At 37.7% G+C, this 21,959-nt stretch overlaps 1 protein-coding gene across 2 annotated transcripts in view; it reads left to right on the top strand.

Annotated features, from left to right (window-relative positions):
- The window catches only part of WDR37 (WD repeat domain 37), a 48,178-nt gene that overhangs the window by 13,421 nt on the left and 12,798 nt on the right, over positions 1-21,959 (top strand). For both annotated transcript variants that reach the window (XM_056335668.1, XM_056335669.1), the window contains 9 exons: positions 133-229; positions 2,711-2,806; positions 2,974-3,038; positions 8,705-8,840; positions 10,268-10,339; positions 12,436-12,480; positions 16,139-16,215; positions 17,569-17,806; positions 18,348-18,489. In XM_056335668.1, the coding sequence (XP_056191643.1) occupies positions 133-229; positions 2,711-2,806; positions 2,974-3,038; positions 8,705-8,840; positions 10,268-10,339; positions 12,436-12,480; positions 16,139-16,215; positions 17,569-17,806; positions 18,348-18,489 (968 nt within the window). The remainder of the gene's footprint in view (positions 1-132; positions 230-2,710; positions 2,807-2,973; positions 3,039-8,704; positions 8,841-10,267; positions 10,340-12,435; positions 12,481-16,138; positions 16,216-17,568; positions 17,807-18,347; positions 18,490-21,959) is intronic.

Below are 21,959 nucleotides of genomic sequence, written 5' to 3'. Positions count from 1 at the left end.
ACACCAGTAGTAGTTTTAATTTCCCTTGTTGCTGGGAGATGGAGAGAACTGTTAAAATTGGTTTAAGATTGAAGAGTAACTGCATAAAATATATGTAAAGAAAAATATAAACCCCAATATTTTGCCTCCTAGGATTCTAAATTACCATCATCTGTCCGGAATACACTCCTTGAACTTTTTGGACAAATTGAACGGGAGTTTGAAAACCTGTATATTGAAAATTTAGAATGTGAGTATCTATTTTTTCCAGCAATTTATGTTTTTTTTTTTCGGATTTAGGATGTAGCAGTGGTAACTGAGGTGCTTTCCTTGGATACTGTAGTGTAATTAACATAGCTTTTCTCTGAGGAATTTAAGAATTGTTTTGAACTTGTTGTCAAAGATGGAGTTTGTACCTTTTTGTAAAAATCACTTTCTTAGCTCTTTGCCACAAGTAGTGAGAACTGATGTGCGTCATCCTCCTTGGCTCATAGGCCAAGAAACTGAAGTGGCTGTCTCCTTGTCATTCATTGAAGGCTCTGTACATACCATGCTAATCTGGGAGTAACTCCTTTCAGTCATTGAAGTTTGTGGCTTTGTTGTATATTTACAGGCTTAAGTTTAATGATGTAATATCAGTAAATAAAATTGGAAAAGTGTCTTTGAAAAAGTTTAAAATGTGGTGGTACTGCTACTTAGTACGTTGCATAACTAGCACCTGCAACTGTTCATTAATTTTGAAGGTGAGCACTCAGATAAAAATTGCAGGTGTTATCTGCAAAAAATGTTGTTTGTTTAATGACAGGGCAGTCGTATTTTAATTTTTGTGATCCAAGGTGATATAAGAAGATCCAAAGTAAGTAACACAGACAGTCATACAGTATAACCTCTGCTCCATTTTCCTTGCTGGAATTTGGAAGCTTTGTGTGGCTTGGCTTCTGAATTGTGGAGTCTGTCTGATTTGGCTCCAAGTCAAATTTTTTTCCACACCTAATCTGTTCCCACAGTTAAACCAAACACTCATGTTAAAAAAGTTCTTGTGTGCTTTTTGAAAATGTGCTGGGTTTTTATTCTTTTAAAAATTGAGATAGTGTTGGTTAAAGACTATCATCAACACTACACATTTTTTTTAGGGACAGTTTGCACAACTGAGTTCACAGCCTCCTGGTGAGAACTTGGATGGTAGCAAAAAAAATAGGGGTTTCCCTCTCCAGCATTCAAAAATTGTCAGAAAACAAGTGGTGAATCTGTCTGTACCCTCCAGAGTCTGATTATTTTCCTTCCGTTCCATTTCTCTTCCTTCTTCATCTTCTTTCTTCATTTCAAAGTTCTAGTTCACTCCTGGCCTTTGTGATCTCTTTCCACACCCTAGACAGTTTCTAAATTTTTTTTTTTCTGATGCTTGATCTGTTATTTCTTGTTCTTGCTCTAATTCCTACACTAGTGTTGCAGTTACTATATGTAAAGAATCTCAGTTTTTTCCTCTCTGGCATTTCATATGCTCCCTTTCCCATACAACTTAATTTCAGTTTCTTCTTTTTGTTACTCTTTCTAGGCTTCAGTCTTAATCCTTTCAGGCAGTCTTGTATCTGCCTGGTTTGTTTGTTTCAGTTATCTGTTACTACAAGCCTGTCTCTCTGTTTATTTCTCTTTCATATTGTCTGTGCTTTATCAAAGTTTATGTTTATGTGACTGGGAAGACAGAAAAGAGAATCTTGCTTTGCTCATTTCAAGCACTTGGGTGTGGTGTGGAAGTGTAAACTGACTCTTCTGGTGCTGAGAACTGAGACTTATGTGAAATTCTCAGAAATGGCAAGAGTCATACTCCTCATGTATCACATTCTCCCACATTTCAAAGCCTGGGAGTTCTAAAGGAAGTCCTAAGAATCTGTGGAGAGACAGGCCTGGACTTAGAGTATCAGCCCCGATTTTGAGAAAAAACTATAAACCACTGAAAATGTGCTTTATAGAATGAATTTGAGCAACCTTAACCCAGCCCAGCCACTGGAAATCATTGGCGAGGACCTGATTTGTTCTAGCTATGCCATCACTCTGTCCTGGGTTGATAATGGCACTGGTGAGAGTTATAATTAATTGACAGAAAAGCATGTTCTTGTTATAAATACATGCTTTGTCTGATGTGCAATGAAAATATTTCAATCTTATTTAATGTGTTTCTAAAACAGCTAAATGTGAAATGTATATGTCATTCTATGTTTTTAAATGTATTTCAAAGTATAAAAAACATAAATACATTTGCTGCACTGCCCTTCTTACTGAAACTCTTGAGAGTGGACAGGCATTCAGAGGAGAGTACTATTTTGTGATTAATAAAATCTTTGTTGAGAAGATACTACATACTAAATCTGTGGCTGAAATCTTTCTGATGCTGCAAGTTTTCTGTCTTTTGTTAGATCTAATTCAATACAGGGGTGCCATGTATTTCACAGAAGTGGGTTTGTTAATTCTTAGCCACATTTATTCATGTAAAAGTAGTAAGAAGCCACCAATACTTTTCCTTGGAATCTGGGTCAAGGTTAATCTCTGGAAAATCCAGCATGACTCTTGGTTTGTCTTGGTGAGACCTGCTTTTATAAAGTCACAATTGATCTCTTCTCCTGTCCTAAGCATAAAATAGATTACTTACCATAATAATTCTTAAATGGTATGTTAATGATGTTGTTAAAGATACTCAATTTTTTGTATTAGTGATAATTTTTGGTTTTGTTAGTACGTAGAGAGATTGATACACTGAATGAGCGTTTAGCAGCTGAAGGACAGACAATTGATGGAGCCGAACTGAGCAAAGGACAGCTGAAAACAAAAGGTAAGAGAGCAACAAAGAATCTTAAATTAGTGGTTTTGAATTCACATTTTTGTACTTTGCTGGCCAAAACTTAGAATCTTAATCAAGGGAGTTAATAGCAGTTACTTATACAAACCAGGTAATACTGTATTTGAAATATCTTCCTTTGAATTTGTTTGTCTCAACAGCCAGTCATAGTACCAGTCAGCTTTCTCAGAAATTAAAGACAACTTACAAGGCCTCAACTAGCAAGGTATGAGACAAATTAAACCTTTACTCATCAATGTGTACTCATGAGACTAACATGACTGTCTTTAAGTTGTAAATTTTCGTTTCTTTAAGCTGAGTAGTGCTGTTCTTTAAGTAAATCTGCCTCTTGAGGAATGGTATGGTTGTCTTTGATTCATCAAATACCCACTACTTCAGCCATGCTATATGACATTTATACAATTATTGCTCACCTTTTTTAAAGGATGAATGTTGGAGGGGAGAGAGTGCACCCGCATGTGTATGTGGGATTTCTCTTTTGTAAATAGAACTGAAAAAAAATGCAATTTCATGAGGGAAATAGAGAACTTTGTAGGTAGTGAATTTCTGAATAAAGATTTGGGTATTGCAGTTGAAATGGGAATTTCAGTAGGCATCTGTAAGTGTACTAATATAGGTTAAGGTTTTTTGGCTTTTTTATTACTTATTTTTAGCTATGAGACTAGAACGGTTTCCTTCCTTTACATTGCAAGCCTTGCAAATTAGTAGCTGGTGATCTTTTTTTGCTTGGTCTCTCAGCACAGTTAACCTTTCTCATGTTTTACATTTTGCATATCTGCATCTGTCTGATATTTTTATTTTCCTCTTGCTCTCCCCTTTTACAATTTTCATGGAGAGTTTACCTACTTCTCTTTTTGTCCTACCTCAGGGTCATTTCATGATACATTATTAAGCGTAAATGAGATGTGAGGGAACCACAGTGGGATCTTGTACGTGAACCAACTATATAAGAAGCTCTGTGGTGACCTGTATTGCAGGCTAATGCGTGGTTATGGAATGACTGTAGGTGTCTTGGAAGTACCATCTGTTAAGTAGTCTGAAGGTCTGAGAATAAAAGAATAGGGTGGTGAAATAGATCTAAGTTACTATGTTTTATTCGGTATTTTTATTTTATTGTTTCTCAGACTTTTTTTATGCTTGCCAATCTGATGCATACAGGTGCCTTTTTTTCTTGAGAGTTAACGATACACAAATTTTTTGATGAGGCCACTTTTAAATAGGGGCAACATGCTATTAGTAGGGACAATATAGTATTAGCACACCTACTGTGTAGTTGTGAGTTAGTACTTTCTCTAGTTTAGTGGTGGGGCTTTTGTTGTTTGTGTTTTTTTTTTAAGGCTGGTGTTACATGCTTGTCATCTTTCACTTGCTTGCAATATAGTGCTCATTTTCTCTCTTGGGCAAGGCAGGTGGACCTTGCAACTTCAGCGTGGGAAGCTGGGAAGTATGGGGTGGAGACTCCTGGGTAACTGCTTTGCTTCCTGGTGTTCTGATATGCATGCACAGTGAAGTAGTCATGAGTAGTGGAACATGAAGAATTTAACACCTTATCATAGACATTGTACATAGCTATTATACCAATTGGTAACCAAGAGATGTTGGAATGTGCTGACATGTTTCTTTCCATGACTTTGAATTGAATTTAATAGGGGGTAGAGAGGAGAACTGAGGGAAATGACAAAGCTGAGAGCATCTCTGTCCAGTGTATTCATGGAAACCTTTCTGCACTTCATAGGAGTGGCTTTATTTTGGCAGCTTCTTTCTTCCTACACAGAAGAGTTGAAGCTGTAACCATTTGTCTCTTGACCCACGGAGACTATAGCTAAAACTCAGAGAAGGCTGTAACTAAGTTTCTGACAAATTATGATCTTTCTTTCTGTATCTTGACTGGATACAGTTAGAGTTCCCTAATACCCTGTCAGGGAAAATAACATTTGAAGAGTCTTATGAGTTCAACATATGAGTTCTGAAATTCTTAAGTCTGTGTTTTTTTGTGAGCACTGAATGAACAATGTTGTTCACCAAAAATGGGTTCTGTTTTAAATACAGTGGGGTAGTGATCACAATTTTCTTGTCAGCCCATTCTTTATACTGTTACTGTATGCCTAATTTTTTTATTGGCATTTTTATTGGCAAACCAAAAAAATTGTTTTTTTTTTTTCCTCCTTTTGCCCTGTGGGAATTTAGAAGAAACTTTTTACAAACCAGTTGTTTTGTGTAATTGCAAATGATTACATTTTTCTGATTGTCAACCTCTGAAGAGATTAGGTTTGTTCTGAAAAGAGCTTTCAATATTTGCTTGTTCTAATGTGAAGGCTGATCCTTAACTGCTTTAGTATTGGTAAAATATGCTAAGGCTAAAGCAATCTTTTAATTTTCTTGGGAAAATGCTGAGGTAAACATACTTAATTCAAATCTTTCATAGAAAATACCGATATGGGGATACTTTTCATCCCTTAGCTGTGTTGAAAGTCTGAATATTAAGTTGACAAAACTCATAGCAGAAAAGGATGCTTTTAGCAGCAGAGGGTATCTACCAGTGCCCAAATCCTGAAGAGATAGAGTAGATTTAGTGCTAGGCACTCTTAAAAATATTTTTTTGTGTATGTTAATGGACAAGATCCTGTAATTTAACTGCAGTTGTTTGTAGATGAAGGAATCACTGTGTGAAATTTGTGTTTTGATATTAACAAGGTGGTATTGCTGATGTTAACAATCCCTGGCTGTGACAGTTGTTAAGACATCAGGAAAACATTAGGAGTTTATGCAGAGTCCTAAAATAAACTGAAATGATACGACTTTCTCCATCACAAACTAAATTCCAGGACCTCTGATCCTTTTGGATCAGGAAAAGGACTCTTAAAGGAAGGTATTTCTTCACCCAGCAGTTGAAAGGAATAAAACTTTTTGAAATATGTAGGTTTTGACCTCGCTGCTTAAAGTTGCTCCACAGGAAATTCCATTCAGCAGTCACAGTGTCACGTTGCTGGACTGGTCCTGAGTTGACCAAGTTCTCATTCTTATTTCTAATGTGTCCTCTCTGCTTAAGAGGCATTTTTACAGGGTGTTTCAATTTGTTTGCCATGCAGTTGTTTCAATTTATATTGAGTTTTCAATTGCTTACATGGTAAACAATTGTTTCCTTATTAACAAATTTCTATATAGAAGGACGTACATGAAACTGTATGGATATAAGAAAGAAGACAAAGTTGAAACAGTCAAGATACAATTGCCCATTTACTTGTGTTTGTATATGATAATCTGAAATCTGCAGTTATTTCAAAAAATTTCTGCAGTACAGAGGCTTCTCTTTAACAAGTTGCATGTTATTTAAGTATTTAATTTCCCATCTTGGAAAATTGTTATGTATGGTTAAGGGACCAGGAATTAATCGAGGCACTATCTGGTTTATCCAGTTACTGGTATTTGAGGTGAGGGCAGCAAAAAAGAAAGATGGGGAAAAAAAAAAAGTACAGAAAAAGTGTACATTAAATATCTATATGGATATCCAGTGTTAGTGTTCTTGAGCTCTTATCTTCCATGGGCCTTTCACTACAAGAAAGACATTGAGGTGCTGGACCATGTCCAGCAAAGGGCAGTGAAGCTGGTGAAGGGTCTGGAGCACTCCTAAGAGGAGTGGCCGAAGGAAGTGGGGTTGTTTAGCCTGTTCAGCTCTACAGCCGCCTGAAAGGTGGTTGTAGCGAGGCAAGTGTTGGTCTCCTGAGTACAAACCATTGGACAAGAAGAAACAGCCTCAAGTTGGACCAGAGGAGGTTTATACTGGATATTAGGAAAAATTTCTTCACCCAAAGGGTTGTCAAGCATTGCAACAGGCTGCCCAGGGAAGTGGTTGAGTCACCATCCCTGGAGGTATTTGAAAGACGGTGTAGGTGCAGTGCTTAGGGACATGGTTTAGTGGTGGATTTGGCAGTGTGAGGTTAACAGTTGGACTCAGTGATCTTAAAGGTCTTTTCCAACCTAAATGATTCTGTGATTCCATGGAGACTGCTAATACTCGAAAAGGAGTTTTACAGTCTTGCCATTAAATGATCAATGAAACCACTATCCAGCAGTTTTGGAAAATCTGTGCTTGTTTATGAGTAAGAGATAGTTTCTCCCAGAAAACCTTTGCATGAGCGTTTGACTCAAAATTAGAAAGACAGAACACAAGCGTATGAGCTTGTGGAGTTGAGAGTTGAAAAACTTAAGGTTTGGCATTTGAGCTGAGCACTATATTAGTCCTTAACTGCTTGCTTAATTCTGCTGTTCCACTTCTCATACTTGACTCCGTTTAGTTTAAGGACTATATTCAATGTGGACGTTGCACCTGTAGGATTGTATTCCGAGTTTATGAAACTCTGCAGTACGGTTGAACTAATAATCTTTACCATTAACACATTTCCTTTTCATTGCGTCCTTAATGATTGTTTCTCCTTCTGCTGTGAAACTGATTGTGTATTAGCTGTTAATTTGGAATTCAAATAGGGCGTTATCATTCATCATTGGAAAGGTGACATGCTTAGGATTTGGAATGCTCTTGCAGATATTCTTTAACTTTTAAAAACGTTTTTGGAAGTAATTTGCTTTAAGGATGTGCTTAAGACCTTCTTTTTTGATAACAAAACTTGATAGGATTTTAACCTTAGTTTATGGTATCTGAAATGAATACTTAATTAATTTGCTAAGTTTTACTAAGCTGTAGATAAGTCTTAATGTGATTTGTGTTGAAGGATTTAAAGGTTTTGACTTAACTAGTCAGAGAGATACCTGCCCATAAATGCATGTGGAGGAAAACACTGGTAAATTGAAGTAATCTTTTTGTTTCAGATTTGGAAAGCTTTTCAGATAACTGTTCTCTGAGCCTCAAGACTTGTGGGGTAAAAATAAAGTATTTTTAACAGTCGTTTTGCTTTTTGAAGTAATCTTTTGCCACTCTTGGTTTCAGTTGTCTCTGGAAGTGTTCCAGCAAGACAAAATTATTTTTTTACTTTTTTAATTATTGTACTCCCCTTTATCTGAAAATGTAGTTTCTGCAATTTGGTGTCTTTCTGTAGATACTGAGTGTTTTCAGCCTTCCTGGACTATACTGACTGCCTTGTAGTTTTACTATTTTTGCTAGACTTTTTCTTCCTTTCATTTGGTATTCCTTACATGTGTACTAATTTGGATTCAGTGAGTCTTCTTTGTTTTCCTCTAATAGCACTGACTTTCAGGGAATGTGCTTATCAAATGTTTAGATGAGTTTGATGCTTTTTTTTTTAAGCTTTATTACACAACTGGCATATGCTCTCAGGTTAATGTTTGATTTGATTAGCTTTGTGCGGTTTTGAAGAAAAACAGTAGTGAGTCTTTAAAATGAGAATGTTTCTGGATTTACAATAATTACGTAATATGTATTTTTTTTTCAAAGACACATTGGATAGCATGGACTGTCTTTAAGTTATCAGATGTACCTGTTTAGGAATAGGCAAGGAAAGTTTTGAGCATGTTATCTTTTGGTTTTGTTCTGAGATTTTTGTCTTTTTTTTTTTTTAATAATTATAATCCTTTACCCAAACTGAACAGGAAGTGCACACTGCATTTGTACAACTCATTACTTCAGTGAGATTGTGTTACTGTAGTACAAAATAGTTTACCTAGTTTCTGTAAGAAGGGGGGTGTTATTAATAAAGAAAAAAAAGAAGAAATTAAGAGGTATGTTTGCATCCAAACTCACTTTCCTACCATCACATGTCAAATTTTTCACAGTAGTGAACTGTCAGAACACTGAGAATCATTATGAAAAAGTTAGTATCTATTTGTATTTGTGAGGTAATTACTTAATCTTGGGTCAATGTGAAAAAAAATATGTTGGTGTCTCTGCTATTTCAGATTGTATCCAGTTTTAAAACTACAACATCAAGGGCAATCTGTCAACTGGTAAAGGAATATGTTGGCCACAGGGATGGTATTTGGGATGTCAGTGTCGCGAAAACTCAACCAGTGGTGTTGGGAACTGCATCTGCTGGTAAAGTTTTGCAGTTTTGTGTTGCTTGAATCTTTAGAAAACCCTGGTTTAGTCCTTAAGCTATAGCAAATCTAGATAAAACCCATACTTGAATAGTTAGCTACACACTGAAAAAGCCAATTTAAAGCTGTTCAGGAGCTGAAAAATTCTTAAATTGGAGTTCCCTTGAAGTGCATTTAACTTCTAGAAGTTTCAGGTATCCTTATTGACCTTTGTAAAATATGTGCCAGTTAACTTCTGTGCAGGTCATGCTCTCCTTAGTCACCTCTAGCCTTTTGGATGGTTTAAGTGGGTGGGCTGGGGAACTGCTTGCTTGGAGAAGTCTCTCTCTCAGGATGCTGTACAGCTGTGTGCTATACAGAGATCCCTGCAGACTTTCTATCATAGTATTGTTTAACCTTTGTTTCGTATAAGCTCTAGGCTTAGTCATGGTTCGCATATTCTTGTATTACATTCATCTGGCTTTTGCCTAGGAGTATAGGGGCAGCTAAAAATCTTAATCTTCAGTTTGTGTTAACTTACTAGATTCCTTCCTTCCCGCTTGAGAGGGAACAAGTACTAGTGAATATGTCACTAAATCTGTTATGATCCAAAAATCAATCTAGAGGCTTGTTTATTATTAAATAATAATAATAAAAATTATTAGGGAAATAAACCGTAGCCAGTCAAAATTGATCGGTTTGAAGTGACAGTCTTTTGAAGCTGGAACAGAATCTGAAGACACTTACTGGACATAAATATTATGGACCAGAAACCTCTGCTTCATAAACTGAACTATCATAATTTTTGTGCCCACTGAGGGGCACATTTTATCTTTGTGTGGGATGTCTTGTCTTTGTCCTGGAACGTGGAAACAGCCATTCTCCAGCTTTAAATTTCTCCCCACTTACAGATACTTAATTAATTATTTATTTTGGGGTGTGGCAGGGTAAAGGAGTGGGATTTGGAGCGATTTCCTTTTATAAGTAAGTTTTCATTGTATTCTGCAGTGATCTACGTGTATTTGGGACTTACATGCAGGAAGGAAATAGTTTGTGCGTAGAACTCCTGTTGGTAGTGACTGCCTGACTCTTTTTCACCACTAAATGCTTTCTATGTTCTTTCTGAATCTCATGATACCCAATTGAAGCATTATACTCAAGTGTATAACCAAGTCAGAAAAATATCAGAAGTAGAATTTGCCTTTCAGTACACTGCAAATTAATCAGATTAGGACAGCACCTTTACTTTTTTGGGGAGATGTGTATTAAGTTGTAATGACAGGAAACTTTTTATATTTTATATATAGGGTAGTAGTCAAGAGCATCTTGTCTGTTGTGTGTGTGAAATCTGTTTCTACATCCAAAGACAACTTGTTCGTTGAATAGGTTAAAAGTGAAAAGCATACGTTTGTAACAATATTTACAGATACTTTTTAATCTTTGTAGATCACACTGCTTTGCTGTGGAGCATAGAAACAGGGAAGTGCCTTGTCAAGTATGTAGGGCATGTTGGATCAGGTAAGATAAGGGCATGTTGTGAAAACTGGAAACTGTGTGGGAGGGGGAAACGTGTTTTGGGCAACTACAGAAATGTTTATTGCGGTTTCACTTGCAGGTTTGCCAACACCATTAACAAGTCAATTGTGAAGTTCCACTAATCTTCATACAGAGAATGTTTTGTAATGTGATTCTTTCTTGGAGAGGCATATTAAAACAGTTCTGTAAATGCTAAATGAATAAACAAGTCATATAAAGAGATTTACAGGCAGTTAGGATACTCAGAAGTTAAATGTCAGAACTCATTGAGGTTTCATGCATATGCACAAGAAGAAAAGCTTATATAATCAAATTAGCTGTTTTGCAGGATCTTTGTTATATTTGGGATACAAAATACAGATGCTGGGTGAACATCTATTTGCACTTGTTTATTTAACATGTGATCCTGTATAGAATTTGTTGCAGAGTATTAAAGTCTTGTTTTGGAGACAGTTAATTCAATATAGGTATTTGTCTTCCTCTGTCATAGTATGAATGTTTCAGAAGCAGTGTTTTTAAACCCCTGCTTGGGTGGAGAGATGCAGTAAGTGAGTGTTTTTGATGTTAATTTTTGGTGTCCGGTTTGACAAGCACCTCGGTAGCCCCCTTCTATCTCATAATGGGTTACAACATAGAATTTTATAGACTGAGGGTGGAGAGGTTTTCCATAGCTTTCACTTGCTGTTGAGAGCTGAGCAGTTTGAGTGATCATACCCTGCAGTGTAGAGTCATGCACCCACGGAACGAGGAATGCAGTTATTGACCTGTTGCGTTTAGTTAAGTAACTCAGCTAGCACATCACAGGAACTTTGTGGCAAAGGTGCAAATAAAATTAAGTCCTCCAGAGAGTGGTCCACTGCTTCAGCCGTGAGTTCTACTTTTTTTTCCTGCTATATGACTTCTGCCTCCCACAGCACAAAGATGCTAATAGATAGATGCACAGAAACAACAGGTAATGCTATTAATTCATTCAGATATCTCAGGTTGCTTGCTGTGTGGAGAGGTTACCTTTAGGCTCTATAAAGTTATGTGTAAAAATTCCAGTCACTTGCATTTTCATGCTAATAGATACTTATTTTTTAAATTGCTATTTGGATAACCATGAAAATAATATCTGTAACCTGTATTTAAACAGTTGTGTGTAAACTAAGTAAAAAAACCCTATATATTTTAATATAAAATTATATACAGTGTAATTCATAAGGTTATATAAATTATATTTAAAATAATGTATTTTTCATTACTAAAACTTTACTTACATTTGACAGTTAATTTGAAATGGAGCAAAGATGTTGCATGCCAGCAGTTGGCGCACGATTGAGTTAGTGTTCAGTGTGAATAGTTTGAGGAGTATCTTTTCAGATTCATTACACCACGCCTTCCTGACAGCATAAGCATCTGTTTTACTTGTATGATGGATGGAAATGATTTCTGAGTTCTTTCTTGAAGAACTGTTGAAGAGAATCTTAAGGATTTTGCAAATGAAAGTGCTTAGTAATAAAAGGTATTTGAATCTTATACAGTGAAATAAAGAATGAAGAGCAGCTTTTTAGGCTGATAGGAGTCTTGCAGGACTATTTTAAAATAATCATGTTTTGAGTACATATGATTGCAGGACTGAAATCTAATTTGTAGGATTTGCATTAGGTTTTCAGGCATTTGTTCTTGCAATCTTAAGTAATAATCAGAAAGTTGATGGTCATATATAGGAACTTTTGATTGTGTTAGAAATGAATATTTAAAATTCTCTTTATGGAAGTCCAGAGCATTATCTCCTGTCAACTTACAATTATTTGAATGTGATTTGTTTATCCTCTGTAACATGAAACACTTGTACTAGATTCAGGAAATAACTTGCTAGAAAATATGTTGTTGTATAATCAGTTATGGATGCTTTCCTTGATACTACATAGGTTTCCTCAAATAATATACCATCTTGCCTTATGTAACTTAAGAGGTTGCTATACTACAAAAAATGATTAAAACCGAAGACTTCTTGATTTTTCAATGCTTTTAATGATAAAACATTGTGAAATAATGGTTTTAGTACACTTAAAACTTTACTTTGTTTCACACAGTAAATTCCATAAAGTTTCATCCAACTGAGCAAGTGGCTCTTACAGGTATGTAAAGTTTTTTCATATGCCGAGTATGTTAATCATGATGGCAAAATAAGTGTCATTTGCTAGCACCTTTTTGGTTGTAGTCCCTCTCCCTGCTGCTTTGTCAATATCCCTGTTGACTGCATTATTTTAAGGCATAACAAATCAGAGCTAGATCTTCGCATTTGTTTGTCATACCATTGTAATTTGTGCTTACCTGCTCGAAAACAGACACTTGGAATGATCTGTCAGCTGAATGTTCACAAATCCATGTGGCCTGATGAGATTCATCCCAGAGTACTGAAGGATGTTATGCAGGACGCCTCTCAGTCATCTACCAAAGGTCTTGGGAGTCTGGGGAGGTGCCTGCTGACGGAAAGCCAGCCAGCTTTACTCCAATTTACAAGTAGGGGGTGAAGGAAGATGCAGGGGACTACAGACTTGTTAGTGCAGCCTCAGTTCCTGGAAAAATGATGGAGATTATACTGGGTACTGCTGAAAGGCATTTAGAGAATAATGCAGTCATCAGGCGCAGTCAGCATGGATTCACAAAAGGGAAGTCCTGTTAACTAATTTGATACCCTTCTATGATAGTCGCTTATCTAGTGGATGAAGGGAGAATGGTGGATGTAGTTTTTCTGGATTTTGGTAAGGCTTTTAATACAGTCCTTCACAGCATCCTTCTGGACAAGTTGTCCAGCTGTGGGATGAGCAGGTTCATGGTGTGCTGGGTGAGGGACTGGCTGGAGGGCAGAGCTCAAGGGGTTGTAGTGAAGGAGGCTACATCTGGCTGGCAACTGGTAGCCAGCAGTGCTCCTCAGGGTTCAGTTCTAGGGCCGATTCCATTCAGTATGTTTATCAGTGATCTAGGTGCAGGAGTCAAATGCACCATTAGCAAGTTTGCTGATGCTACCAAACTGGGAGGTGCTGTTGACTCTTGAGGGACAAGATGATCCCTCAGAAGGATCTAGATAGATTGGAGTATTGGGCTGTGATTAATCAGATAAATTTTAATAAGTTGCCCAAAGAAGTGCAACAAAGCTGGTGAAGGGTCTAGAGTACAGGACTTAAGAGAAGTGGCTGCGGGAAGTGAGGTTGTTCAGCCTGGTGGAAAAAAGGCTGAGGGGAGACCTTATCGCTATCTACAACTACCTGAAAGGAGGTTGTAGTGAGGCAGGTATTGGTCTCTTCTTCCAAGTAACAAGCCATTGGACGAGAGGAAACAGCCTCAAGTTGGACCAGAGGAGGTTTAGATTGGATATTAGGAAAAATTTCTTCACCGAAAGGGTTGTCAAGCATTGCAATAGACTGCTCAGGGAGGTGGTTGAGTCACCGTCCCTGTTTAAAAGACAGCGTAGATGTGGTGCTTAGGGACATGGTTTAGTGGTGGATTTGGCAATGTGGGGTTAACAGTTGGACTTGATGATCATGAAGGTCTTTTTTCCAACCTAAATAATTCTATGATTCTAATTCCAAATGATGGGTTCTGCACCTAGGACAGAATAATGCCAGGCACAAGTGTGAACTGGTAGAGGAGTGTCTGGAGAGCAGCACTGCAGGAAGGGGTCTGGGGGAGCTGGCTGATGACAGGCTCAACATGAGTCAGCAGTGTGCCCCGGCAGCCAAGAGGGCAAACTGCATCCTGGGTGCATCAAACACACCATAACCATCCAGTCAAAAGAGGGGATTATCTGGGGGTGTTCAGTGTTGGTGTGTCCTCACCTCGAGCACTGTGTGCAGTTCTGGGCCCCACAGCTTACGAAGGACATGGAGGTCCTTGAATGCATCTGGAGGAGGGCAACAAAGCTGGTGAAAGGTCTGTAAGGCATGGCCTACGAGGAGCAGCCAAGGACTTTGGGCTTGTCTAGTTTGGAGAGAAGGAGGCTGAGGGGCAACCCCATTGCTCTCTACAGCTTCTCGAGGAGGGGAAGTGGAGTGAGGTGCTGAGTGAGCTCTTCTCCCTGGTATCCAGTGATGGGATGCATGGAATGGTTCAAAGCTGCACCAGGGGAGGTTTAGGCTGGACATTAGGAAGCATTTCTTTACCGAGAGGGTGGGCAAACACTGGAACAGGCTTCCTTGAGAGCTGATCAATGCTCCAAGCTTGTCAGTGTTTGAGGTATTTGGACAATGCCCTTAACAACATCCTTTAACTTTTGGTCAGCCCTGAACTGGTCAGGCAGTTGGACTAGATGGTTGTTGCAGGTCTCTTCCAACTGAAATAGTCTATATTCTAGTCTATCTTAACCCTTTTAAAATACATACTTCCAGAAGTAAAGGAAGAGAATATTGAGATACTGACTGTGCAGAAAAAACAGCTGAAAAATATTATGACTGTTGGTGTAAAGGTGTTTTAAGGACTGAGAATATACCATCCGTGCAGCCTCAGGTGTGAAAACTGTCTACTGTGGCTAATACTATGGTTCATATGGTCCAGCAGTTAGGGCGCTAGCTTTGGGATTAAAGAGGTCTGGATTCAATTTGCTGCTATTAGGTAAGTCATTGTAAAATAAGGATAAGTATTACTGAGGTTAAAAATAAAACCACTTTTTCTTTCCGCATCTGCAGTGACCACTTTAAAGGAAGGTGAGGAGTAGAATGCCTTCTATGTAGGCTGACAATGATTTAAGTTTGGCTGTTTGGATTCTCCTGTTTTCGTATGTTAACTGTAGCTATTTTTTCAGTACCATAAACATGTTGCTATATAAGCTGACTTAAAAAACCCAAACCAACCAAACAAAAGCTGCCCATAGTTAGATTTTTGTTCTACAATTTTTCTGCAAGGTGGTTCTGCAAATTATTTCCACTGGAAGTTTTCAGGGGACCTGTTCTTCAGTGTCACTTGATTGATTTAGAACTGATTAAAGCAAAACAAAAAAATCTGCCTCCTTGATCCAGAATAGTGACACCAGAAATAATAAAAGGTTATAGCTTTCTTACTTGGTCTATTAGATGAGATATTTTTCCTAGTGCTTTCATGTATATTGCACGTGCCAGAGTGATGCATACTCATGACAAACTGTTCTTCTTAATCAAGAGCTCTCAGCACTGTACCCCTACGTATTAGAGCATGCTTGTTCTGTCCTTAACAAGGAGAATCTGTAGATTCTCTTTAGTTAATAATAGATAAGTCTATTTCCAAAACAAATGCAGTCTAAAATCAGATGATACCTGCTGAGTTGTAAAATGATATTAGTTAAGCTGAGTTGCTTAAGGCAGAAGCAGAATAGCTTCGCACTTGCTCTTTTGGGTTTCTCATTAAAACCATGTTAAAAACATTTGATGGAAGAAATCATTGAATGAAAAAGACCCCCGTGTTCTGATAAATAGCAAATGAAGGATGGCACCTGTTGATGTATTAAATGCCTTCTTCACATGTTACATATTAGAGCAGCAAGTGTAGTACTTAAGTGGATGTTTTCACTGGAGGAATGATTAATTTGGTAGCTACTTATATTTTGCATGAGTTATGTTCATATCAGTATTGAAGTCAGGACAGTAATGGTAGATGTTGAGACTTGCTTACCAAAAAGGTCATAATGGTATCTGTTAGAAAAAGGTGCAACTCAGACAGTATTGCCAAATGTAATGTTAAAGCTTGTTTTTATTGCCCATGGAAATGCTCTTATTTCATTTTCTCTGGTTTTTTACCTCTTTTTTTTTTTTTCCCCCTGCGCAGCATCTGGAGACCAGACAGCTCACATCTGGAGATACATAGTACAGTTGCCTACACCTCAGCCAACTGCAGACTGCAATGTAAGCAATCAGCTTACTGCTACTAAACTAATTGCACAGCAATTTCATCGAATACAAGTTTTATAAGACTGAATGTTAAATTTGTGCATCATTGAAAAATTACATGATTTCAGGATTGCAAAAGGTGGGATTTTAAGGTTTTAGTTTAACAGATATATTTCAGCCTTTCTTTTGAAAAAGATTCACTTCGTGTTTTCAAAGATCTGTGGTGCAGAATAGAATATGCCACTGTAAGTACATTAATTGACGTTTTGTTCAAGGTAATAAATGTGTAAATAACTGTTGAATAATTTTTTTTAATAATTCAAATCATAAATAATTATGTTCTTTTTAAACTAGTTAAATTCTTGTAGCTTAACTTACTGAGGCACCTGTATTAGCTGTAGTTGCTGTGAGTTGAAAAATGATGGTTAAAGACTTGTATTTTGGGCATTTATTTATTTGTATCTTTATTGATTTCTAATTGATCCTTGCCAGCATTCATCACACTATCTCATGTTGTTGTCCCCAGGCTTTTATTTAGTCAGTATTTACTGTAGACCGTCAGATGCTTAATTTGACTTAAAAGCACCCATGCTAAACTGTGAAGACAAACATAGTTTATAGCATGAGCTTCTCAGTAAGCTGAGTAGGGACAAGACATAGCTGTGTAATACAAGATGTATTTATGAATGGAAAATGTTTGATGAAATTTATTTGATTTAGCATTTCCATTTTGAAAGAGCAGTACAAATGTGTTGTTTTTTTCACACGCAAATATCATGAAAGAAAAGCCTATTTGTCTTGCCTAAGTGAAATAGGGTTCAGAGATCGATGCTTCATGGTTAGCAAAAAAATTTATTTTGCATCTAGTTCACATCAGCCCTGCATGATGACTGTGTATCAACCAGCAGACAAATATTAGTGTCCTGATTTTGACTAATACATGAAAATACAGCTGTAAATGATTGTCTTCCCAAAGATTAAAACAGTCAGTGTCCTGTTCAATGCTTCCTTCTCTTAAAAATCGAAAGGGAAAAAGTCCATTGGTAAACGCGCTCCGGTGAAACTTTAGAGTAATACAGTAAGGGGAACAAAAAAAGGCTTGCCAGATAGTAAAGGGGACAGATAATCAGAGCTAAACAGTTTGGAAGAGATTTTAAAATGAAGTGGTTATTACAACTGCATTTAACTCACTGGTATTATTCCTCCAACTAAGTTTTTGATAGTAAGTACCTGAATAGCCTAGATTCTACAGAATTAAGTCACCCACGTTCACAGTAAGGGGAGTGGAAAGCATTTATGTTGTAAAATGTAACTTAGAGACATTCAGTCTCTTTTATTCTAAATCTTTTTTTCTCTTATATTTTATAGCAAATGTCTGGAGAAGATGAAGTTGAGTTCTCAGATAAAGACGAACCTGACGGAGATGGAGATGTTTCTAGTGATTGTCCCACTGTCAGAGCCCCCTTAACTTCACTGAAAAGCCATCAAGGAGTGGTCATAGCAGCTGACTGGCTTGTTGGGGGGAAGCAAGCTGTGACAGCATCATGGGATAGGACAGCAAATCTGTATGATGTAGAGACTTCTGAACTTGTCCATTCTCTTACAGGTATTTGTTTACTCACACAAAGATAAATTGGTCGTTTATGTTTATGTGTGGTACTACTTGTAGAGAGCAGAACATTGGGAAAAGTAGTTTCTCTGGTGTAAGATGCGAGTGTGTACAAGACTTAAGCTGCTGCTCGGTTTTTTTAATGGTTTCTAAAATTCCAACCTTGCAAATTCTCTGAGCGTGAATTTGTTTTCTTTTAGGCTTGTGATATAACCTATGATAGTAGTTGTTTTTAAACTGATTGTAGCCAACCTTTAGTTCTTGCAAAATGGTTTTGCTGTGTTCATGGTGTATCAAGTAGCAATAACCTATCACTACTTCATAATAATGTGAAATGAGTAGTGGGGTTTTTTTGCTTTTAAATACAATTCCAAACTTTTACAGCAGTAGTAACATTAAAATTCAGAATTATTATTAATATTATTATTATTTTCTGTTTGGAGAAAAAAGAAAAAATCATCAGCATTTCATTCAAAGTGTATGTGGAAATGGGAAGTCTTTTCTTCATTACTTTACGTGTTCTTATCTGTCGTTGTAGGGCACGACCAAGAGCTAACACATTGTTGTACACATCCTACCCAACGTCTTGTGGTGACATCATCACGCGATACAACCTTCCGTCTGTGGGATTTCAGAGATCCTTCTATCCATTCTGTGAATGTCTTTCAGGGCCACACAGAGTAAGTGACAGTTCCTTTACAGGTTTTTACAAGTTCCAGAAGTATGAAGTATTCAGTTGCTAATCTGAACAAAACTGTTCCTGTGCTCTTTTTGAGGTGCTAAGTTCATTCCCCTGTTTTAAGAGACTGATTTTCACAGAAACCCCTAATTGTCCTTCACATGTAACACAGCAGTACTTAATTTCCAAAACAGCACCCAGGGCTCTTGGTGTGATATTGCTTATATGGTAAGTCTAGCTAAAACTCCTTACAGTTAAAGGTAATTTAAGGTATGAGGTTGTTTCCAGCATTGGTTATACCTGTAGTTTACAGGTATCACTGTAGTGCAGTTGATGGGGCAGGTTACCCCTGCCTGTCATGACACTCGGTATGAAATAAAGGTTACTTTGGAACCAGTAGGGGGAAAAAAAGCAGGGTTAGTTTTTACACTTTAAGCTAAAGCTTCTAATTTGTACATGAGATAAGAAATTAAAATAAGGGCATAGATTACCATGTTCTGTCAAAACAGTAGTTTTGGCGTAACATTTTTAGTTGCCAGTTAAGACTTTTAAGTTTTTAAACTGGCTGGTGTGGAATATGAGCAAATGTAGTCACGGGAATCTATGTTACGGTGTTGACCTACCTTTCTGTTAATCAGAGCTTTGGTGCACAGAAAATGCAGGAGTAACTTTGAAATACTTTACCCAAGAAAACAAATCTTTTTAAAAGGTTTTGGAATGTTTCAGAAACAAATCCCACCTTCCTCCTTCAGAACAAAACGTGGTTGTTAATCTGAGCTCAAAACAAACCCCACAAATGTTTATTCATGTTTCTGTTTTTTTTTAATTTGAACGTGTAGTTTGCATATGACTCAGTTTCAGTATCTACTTTTTCATTTTCCCAGCTGTTGGCTAACCTCTATATAAAATAAAACCTCTTTAAACCTGCCCTGCCCTGAGTTCCTCAGCTTGATAACTTACGTGGTGCATGATCATCATCCCTTATAAGTAGCCATGTTCTGATAGGAGATTAAGCTTAATTTTGTGGTCTGCATCCTATAATTGTTTCATGCCATAATTTTTGTACTCTACTTTTTGTAGAATGACTTGTAAAAATTAGAAGTTTTGTGACCAATTTCCATTGGTGCTTGCGTTTTTTTTTCTGAGCTGGTTAATTGCTTTGTCCCAGGACATTTTATCAGGGAAAGGAACATGACTGACATTAGTGTTTTTCTGTAAGTATGCTGAGACCAGACGTTGTTGGTCTGGGGAGATGGTGCATACTGGTAAAGCTGTTAGCTGGTATTTTGGCCTCTATCACTGAGACCTATAAACTATCAGGGAGTGTATTTTTTTTATGAATGGAATAGACCTTAGGCAACCTCTTTGGCCACTCTTGTTCCGGCTTTTAATTGTCTTCATATTTTTGTGTGTTGTATCATCTATCTCCATTTTGTTCTTTGAATGTATGAGTTTCTAGTATTGACATAGGCTTTTTCACAAAATATGCTCTAATTAAGGGTCTCAAAACTGATTTTACTGTTTAATGGCTAAGGTTGTTCAGTGCTCTGTTTTCTCAAAGAGATGATTCTATTATGAAGATGAGTATTTCACTGAGGAATGCAGTCAGAGCAGAGATGGAAGTTCAGTGTTTTGGAATCAAGACATACTTTGAGGGATTTTATTTTTGGTCCATTATTGTGCTGCCTGTTGGCAAAATATTTTTAAATTACTCTGTAATCAACACTGTAACAATCTTCTCACATTAAGCAGCATAGAAGAAACTGTTCTATCTGTTGACTGGAAAATATGTACACACAGGACACTTTTTTTGGCTTCTATGAATGTCTAATTGAATAATTTGCCAAGTTTTTCATATTTTGATAGGCTGTTGGAATCAGTTCTCTAAATGGATGTTACAGCCATTAACGCTGATAATTTAAAGTCCTCAAGCATAAGTTTTTATAGCCTCTTCGAAGTAGGATCTGATGAATAGCTGTTCTAGAGCTCATAGAGCAGCTCTTTTTTTCCCCCATGTATATTTCACCAGGTCAACTCCGAACGCGTTAAACCCGTATAATTAGATGCCAAACATCTCAATAGTGAGGCCGGCAGGCAGGGCTTATTGTGTTGTAGCCCCCAAAACCTTACTCCATCCCCACGGTCCTTCTCACAGGAGAGCCAAACCATCACCGTGCCCCAGCGGTGCGTGGCCGGGAGTGCAGGTGTCCTTCCCTGCTGCCCGGCCTCTCTCCGGAGTGATCCTCCGCGCCCCTCCGCGCCCCTCCGCGCCGCAGGGACCGGGCAGCCGGCGGGGGCGAGCTGGGTGCCGGCCGCAGGCTCCCGCCCGGGGCGCAGCCATCCCGCCGAGCGGCGCGGTGTCACACTCGCACCAGCAGGTGGCAGCACTGCCCTGCCGGCTGCGCGCCGCGGGACTGATTTTTTTCTTAAAAATAAGACTTTTGTTAAAAATAAGACAGGCTGATTTCTATGTGCGTACCCATAGCAATTTTTATTACTAGTGCTGTTAATCCCCAGGCACATCCCTCTATGAGGTGTTTAACAGAGCCCTGGGAAAAGGTTACGTTTATATTATCATCCAGACACTTACTTGTTGCATGTTAATTAAATTGACTTCCTGAGTTAAAGCCTCCAAAAATTATACTGGGAACTCAAATTGCAACACCTTTTTCTCAGCAGATACCACTCTAAAATACATGTTTGATAATATATAGCACCTATTGAGAAATTACTGCATTTACAGGTTATTGATTAGAGCTCTTTAAGTTGAACTAAGGTTTTTCTGCAAAGAGCAAAACGCTTCTGGCATCTACATGGCAATTTGCATTCCAGCTTCACTTCTGCTTTTGTTTGCTGAGCCTTGTGCAGCCGTGTCTCGTCGGGGCTTTGAAGGCCATTCTTTTTCCAGCGTGGTGTCCTAGTTGAAAAACTCTGGCATTGACATGCTCTTGCATATGTGCTTGATGAGTGTTTCCATCTCTTCAAGTACTCAGCATGTGCTGAGGTCCGTCTTGATGCGTGGAGTCTTCTAAAATGTTCATGCTGGAAATCCTTACCATTTGTAGCTTAAAAAAAAAGCCTGCACAGATCCACTCAAGTACTTTACAGATTTTATACATTTATTCTGACAATTTAGTAATACTGGAAATAAGTGAATCCCCTATTGGCAAAAGAATGCTTATTAGCTAATGAGTTCATATACATCTTTTGAACCATACATTGATTTTCCTATCTATCTGTATTATGTTGTTGCTTATATGCAGTCGATGAGTTACTTGGTAAATATTAAAGACCTTTGTTTTGTTTAGTGACTGCCAAAGGTGCACAGTGGTTGGGCACATAATCCTTGAAATGCTTGAATAAAAATGTGCAGGACTTCCAAGACTGGACTTGCAAATACCATCCTTCAAAGAATAAAATGTTGTCTTCAGAAGCAGCTTTGGATTGCAATTCTTAAAAGAATATCCTTTG

The sequence above is a fragment of the Falco biarmicus genome, chromosome 4 (assembly GCF_023638135.1).
Source record: "Falco biarmicus isolate bFalBia1 chromosome 4, bFalBia1.pri, whole genome shotgun sequence".
Lineage (NCBI taxonomy): Eukaryota > Metazoa > Chordata > Aves > Falconiformes > Falconidae > Falco > Falco biarmicus.
The sequence above is the reverse complement of the archived record's forward strand: the minus strand, read 5'-3'. Positions and strand labels throughout refer to the sequence as shown.